The sequence below is a fragment of the Etheostoma spectabile genome, chromosome 3, assembly GCF_008692095.1.
Source record: "Etheostoma spectabile isolate EspeVRDwgs_2016 chromosome 3, UIUC_Espe_1.0, whole genome shotgun sequence".
Taxonomy (NCBI): domain Eukaryota; kingdom Metazoa; phylum Chordata; class Actinopteri; order Perciformes; family Percidae; genus Etheostoma; species Etheostoma spectabile.
Genome location: NC_045735.1, coordinates 16,552,751 through 16,558,864, shown reverse-complemented (window position 1 = coordinate 16,558,864; position 6,114 = coordinate 16,552,751). Strand labels below are relative to the sequence as shown.

Sequence of the window (6,114 nt, the reverse complement as noted above, 5' to 3'; positions counted from 1 at the left end):
CAGCACGCCCAGAATGCACCTGAACACACCTCCCTGTAAGACAAGCATGCCCAGAATGTAAGACCAGCACGCCCACGGGCACATAAATGGATGAAGGTACATTTGCTATTAAACGACGGTGTTGGACAGGAAATTGACGACTGTGTCGGTATTAAACTATGAGACACTTGCGTCATCTTTGCGCATAATGTAGCAGACTTTTTTTTAAGTTTTCACTAACACCACCTTACTTTTTGGAATTCATGGTCATTAACCCTCATTTATATATAATCATACCTAATATTTGAGTTAAAAAAGCAGACATTATGAATTATTTGACTAACAGTTGAAATAGAATGAAAGTGATCAATTGTATTTGCAAAGAGCGTTGTAAGGAATCCAATCCATTTTTTGTGGAATATTGGTTAAAAAGAAACTCATATTTCATATATAGAGATTTTTTAAAGAAGTCAAATTTGACCCGAGGACAACAGGAGGGTTAAACAAGCTCATCATGGCCACTACTGGGTCACGAAGATAAGTACGTTTACATATAGTATCTCATGGTTTTGTGCTATTTTTGTATTCATTATATTATTCACACCTAGGCTTTTCCTAGTGTGACAAGTCAAAATGTCTCCCATGGAAACAGGCCTATTTATTAATGGGCCTTTAAAACGCCTACATAGGTTAATGTGGGCATTTTACCTTCTTTTAGTGATTTTGTGACATAGGATGGGGGTCAAATTCTGCTAGAAACCCAGAAAAGTCCCCCTGCTTTAACTCAGGAATACTAATCAACACATAATAATGTATAACTAGGAGGAATCTTTATTTACGTGGAATGTAATTTGAGCAGAAGAATATGGAGCGTGTCAAGCTCACTTTTTTTTTTTTTTAGATTAGAGTTGCCTATGATGTCAACTGGAGTAGTATTTTTGCATCAGACTATTAAAAACTGTTTAGTAATCTTATTTGACTGGGCACTTGTCCATAGTGAAGACTGGGGTTGGACCAGGCCAAGGATTCTTAATGTCCCTGTTCCAAACGGGTCTAGTGTGTGTTATCGTTCCAAATAAAGAATTCATTTCTAAAATCTCGTGGCTGAATGTTTGAGTCAAAGATGGACTGCTGGTCTCCAGAAACGGTTCCAGTCTCTCCGAAACTAACCAGCAGGAGTCACACGGACGCTGTTTTTATCCTAGGGAGCCGAAAAGACCCGGAGAAAGTCAAAGCGGAAGTGAGGGGCTAAGCGGAGCAGGAAAACTTTTTTTTGGGGGGGGGGGGAACTTGGAGACGCTGCATCACGTCGGAGCTGCGGGATGCAAAGTAAAAAGTCGAGTTAAGTTTCAAAGGCAACCTTGGTCGTTGAGGCACAATGGGACTCCCCACGCTGGAGTTCAGCGACTCGTTCCTGGACAGCCCGGACTTCAGAGAGCGGATCAAATGCCATGAAATAGAGCTGGAGCGGACCAATAAATTCATCAAAGACCTCATCAAAGATGGGAACATGCTTATCACTGCGCTCAAAAGTAAGTAGCCGTACACGGCCCTTTCCTTTTTCTCCCCCCCCCCTCTAGGGGTCCATAATCCTCTCTTCTATCTGGGACTACCTGAGAATTAGAGGATGCAGTGTGGAGCTGAATAACCCTGTGGTCTCCCATTGGGAAAGACTTTTGGCTTTATTGCTGGTGACAGGGTTTAAATCTGTACAAACCCACACATATGCTTCATCATTCTGAAATCTCTGTAATTCCAAGAGATTTTTTTTTTTTATTTTGCCTTTTTGTCCCTGGCTCCACTGCAGGGAGGCAGCATCCATACAGCAGGATCAGAGTCCAAACTGTCTTGGTGGTGTGAGTGGTTTGACTCTGCTCTATTAGCTCATCAGGAGGACACAGCCAGACATCTGGACATCATTAGTGCAGAGGTGGACTTTCCATTAATGAGATATAAATGGGCCTTCACCATCAAACCTTAAACCCGTCAGAAGTTAGTGCAAACTCTCCAACAGAGGTGGAAGATGGACTCAGATACCTTTTAGTTTACTAAAAGTAGGAAAACCACACTAAATATTCTCTGTTACAAGTAAAAGTCCTCCATTAAAAATATTACTTAAGTTAATTCTGGTAAGTATCATCAGGGAAATGTACTTAAAATATTAAAAGTAAAAGTCCTCCCAGCTGTGTTTTAATGGTCTAATCATTTCAGCTGGACTTGCAGGCCTTTATATTGTTGGCTAGTTTTGTTCATAATAAAACATCCGATTTTACAAACTACGTGTTTTGTGTGCAACAATCTAACTAAAGCTATAAGATAAATTATTGGAGTAGAAGAACGTGGGAGAAAAGGAAAAGTACAAGTAGCCTATACCGCAAATGTGTACTTGGGTAAAAACGTACTTTCCACCACTGGTCTTTAGTGACGTGCGTGAATGAAAACCGCATTGTATGACGATGCAAGCACTTTGTCATGGGTCATTGTCCTCTCAAATTCCAAGCCCTATCTCCAGTTTCACTATTCGGATTCAAGTGGACTTCCTGTTCTGCTGATGTCTGGAGGGATGGGAGGTGGGTCTGTTCACCTCAGAAGTGTGTCTGTAAAATGGAGCAAGATTAGAAATATAGGCCTAATAAATATGGAAAACAGCCACAGCAGTGTTGTGTAGTGCATGCACTAACACATCACTCAGTGCAATAATCCTTTTGTTCACAGTTCTCCCCAGCAAGGCCCTGTCACCCTTTACTTTGAGAAAGCATCGGGTTTTTCATGCATTCAATTAATGCATTCTTACACATGATATGTACTGTACGTGTTTTGGCTTTCTGCTGCTTTTGTGGACAAGGCAGTGACTAAATACCACCGGGGGGCATAATGACAGGTTGAAGCTGCACTTCTGAAAGTTTTAACATAAACACATAAAATATCAACATTTTATTAGTTTTGCCATGCAGAATTATTAGTAGTTCTGCACTATATATAGTTTTTTTGTATCGTCATCACAATTTTAACAGGCGCAATATAGGCACATTGTGAAAGGCTGTGACATATCGTGATAGACACAAAAGAGATGTTTTGTTAGAGGAAAGAAAATATGAGTAGAAAACATATTCCTTTTTTTAGTGCTGCCTTTTGTATTTAAGATAATGTTCAATTGATGAATAAAGTTGGAAATGATTTCTTTGTAGCAGCACAAATGCAAACCTGATACACTTTAGTAGCTATTTGTTTTTCGCGAGTAATATCAATAACGTTAACGCATATTGCATATTTACCTCATGGTGCAGCCCTAATTATTAGTCTGTATGTGTTTGTGACTATCTGCACATCTAAATTGGGAGTGCAAGCTAGGATACTGTGAGCCTTTTTTTACATTGTGTGGGTCTGTGGGTGTAGTGAGAACTGAGCTAAATTGTAACAAAGCAACGCCACTGTGCAAGTTATAAAAGTTATTTAAAAAAAATAAAAAGTTATCGTCCTTGAAATTATATTTATTTGGGCTAGAGTAATCAGCTCTCCTGGATGAATCAGTCATTTCAAAAATGGGACAAGATGTGCACAATATCCCCTTTCTATTTTTCTGCTAAAGCATGATGAAGAGATGGAGGGGCAAATGAAGACAAAGTTAAGTAGTTACACAGCTAAATAGATTTTGTTCACACTGGCTCACAGTTGTGCGCATGTGTCTACCTGTTTTTACAGTCTGTGGTCTGTCTGGGTACATTCAATGTCAACAAAAACAGTAAGGAACACTTAGCATTTGGATCATCATGCCTTACCGATTTCTGAGGGCAGCTTTAGGCCAAACCTGTTTCATACCTTTTTTCTGCAGGAAAACGTTTGGGTCAGTGGGCAGGGTCCCAAAGGTGCAGAGACATACCCTGCAGGATGGTTTATTCATGGCAGATACTCAGTAGCAGGATGTTAAGCTCCAGGTGCTTTAAACCAAATAAGACCTTAATGCTCCAGGTTGTACTATGCATATAAGACGGTGGGGAGGGAATTGAGACTTTGGTTGCTTTTGATTGATTTATTGATGCAGAAAAAGAACTGTATAGTTAAGGTCCCAGGAGTCCGGTCTCTTGAAAAATTAAGTTCACATCAACTGGTGGTGAACCTCCAATGTGTAAACTATTACAGGAAATACACCAACCAACTCCGCCGGTTATAGGCAGGAATGCTGGGTTGTGCTGGTCTTGCCTTTGTAGTGATTAGTGAAACAGTCCTTTTAACTGGAAAGCCCAGTTTCAGTCAGGGGCGGAGTGAGAGCGCAGGAAGTGAGCAGACGGAGGTAAATTATTGATGGTCTTTAACTCAGGATGCCACAGGATGCCACAGAGGTTTATGACCCTTTATGACCCGCCATCAGTGGTTATATTACTGGAAGACCTTAATGGACCCTTTTTTTAATAGTCTTCATCTCATGTTTCAAAATTGAATAGTATACCATAATTCATCCGTCTTCACATGTGAGGTCCGAGTGAATGAGGCCGTTGAGCCGAGGTTGACTCATGGTAATACATCACCTTTAAAATGGGTCTTCCCATTAAAGGAGCTCTAAACGATGTTGGTTGATTTTACTTCTTGTTGACGTTCAAACCAAACGAGGCTAGCTCGCCCCTCCCTCCTCCTCATCCTGTTTCCTCCCTTCTGTGCTTCCGCGCACTAACACCCCCCCACCCCCAAATCCTTCTTTTGTCTTCTTCTGTCTTTAAGGACAGAAAAAAATGACAATTCATTAAACAAAATGAAATGAACAGGTGATTTGGTAAAACGACAACGAGAAAGATGGCAAAAGCAAGTCTATAGAAATGTGTTTTAAGAAATGATTTAAAAGACGTCACTGATTCGGCGAGCCTTATTTCCTCGGGCAGGTCGTTCCAAAGCCGAGGTCCCCTGATGGACAAGGCTCCATCACCTCTGGTTTTGAGCCCCGACTTTAGAACGGTTGGAAGGGCCCCGCTCGAGGATCTAAGGCTGCGAACGGGCTCATATGGGGTCAGCATTTCTGTGATGTAGGAGGACAAGACCCTGACGAGCCTTAAAAGTAAAATATTAAAATCAGTTCTCAAAAGGACAGGGAGCCGGTGAAGTGAAGCTAGGATAGGAGTCATGTGATGTCTGTTTAAAGCGGTGAGAAGTCTGGCGGCTGAGTTCTGGGCCAGCTGGACAATTAAAGACAATAATTATGGTTAGAAATGGCGCTTTGTTTTTTACTTACTTCTTTGTAGGATTAACCATGTAGGAAATGACAAATGGAATTACATTGACCATGGTTGACTCTTAATTGTGGCTGAAATAGTCTCCCATAGCTAGACCTAGCTCCTGTAATGTATGGAGTCTGCCTACATCGCTTATTGTTCTGGGGTACGGGGGGAGGGGGGAGCTCTAGCTTGTTTGCTTTTCTTTAAACCAATCCCAATCGTCTGCGGCGCTAAACTCCAGACACAGCGACTTTTGCAAAGTAGATAGCAAAGATAGCAGAAGGGGAGGAGAGTGTTGGACGTGATGTCAGCCTAAGGAAGACTATGGCTGAAATAATGTAGTCAAACAAATTCAGATAGCATCAAATCAGTTAGCATCAGCAGTCTTGGCGTGTCCTTTTCTTGATCTAAATACAGTTCATCTATATCCATTACATTATTGCCTTCTCTATATGTTAAGCCATATCAGCCATATCTCCATTTTAATGTAGTGCAGTGGCTGTTCAAAACTTTAGCGTAGTGTAGCTGTGTTATTGATTGATCTCTTAGCGAAATGCTGAGTGAATTTAAGTTGGGTTTTTATTGGACAGGGAGAAGCGAAGCGGGCTATAAGCACAGCTCGACAATATTAGAATTTTTAAAAGTTGTGTTGGCCATCTTGGATCACACACAGCCTCTAAATTTTACCCTTGGCTACAGTAGTTAGCACTCATTAGCTCAGAGGGCTAACTTTGCTCGTTTTAAAAGATCTTTGTCACCCTGAACGTCTCACTGAACGGCGTTAAAAAATCTGACAGCGTCTGCTGGCAGGCGAGTCCAAACAGACTCACTCACAGATTCCTGCTTTTTATAGCCGTGGTTCCCTCCCCCCCCCCCCCCCCCCCCCCCCCCCCCCAGCTCTGACAGATGAACCCATGCATCCCTTCATCAA

The 6,114-nt window shown here is 41.6% G+C and overlaps 1 protein-coding gene across 4 annotated transcripts in view; it reads left to right on the top strand.

Annotated features, from left to right (window-relative positions):
- Positions 1–1,114: 1,114 nt before the first annotated feature.
- The window catches only part of arhgap42b (Rho GTPase activating protein 42b), an 89,379-nt gene continuing 84,379 nt past the window's right edge, over positions 1,115–6,114 (top strand). For 2 of the 4 annotated variants that reach the window (XM_032508188.1, XM_032508178.1), the window contains exon 1: positions 1,115–1,511. In XM_032508188.1, coding sequence (XP_032364079.1) covers positions 1,358–1,511 — 154 coding nt within the window. In that variant the 5' untranslated portion in view covers positions 1,115–1,357. The remainder of the gene's footprint in view (positions 1,512–6,114) is intronic. The other 2 variants (XM_032508194.1, XM_032508193.1) reach the window with 2 other exon arrangements.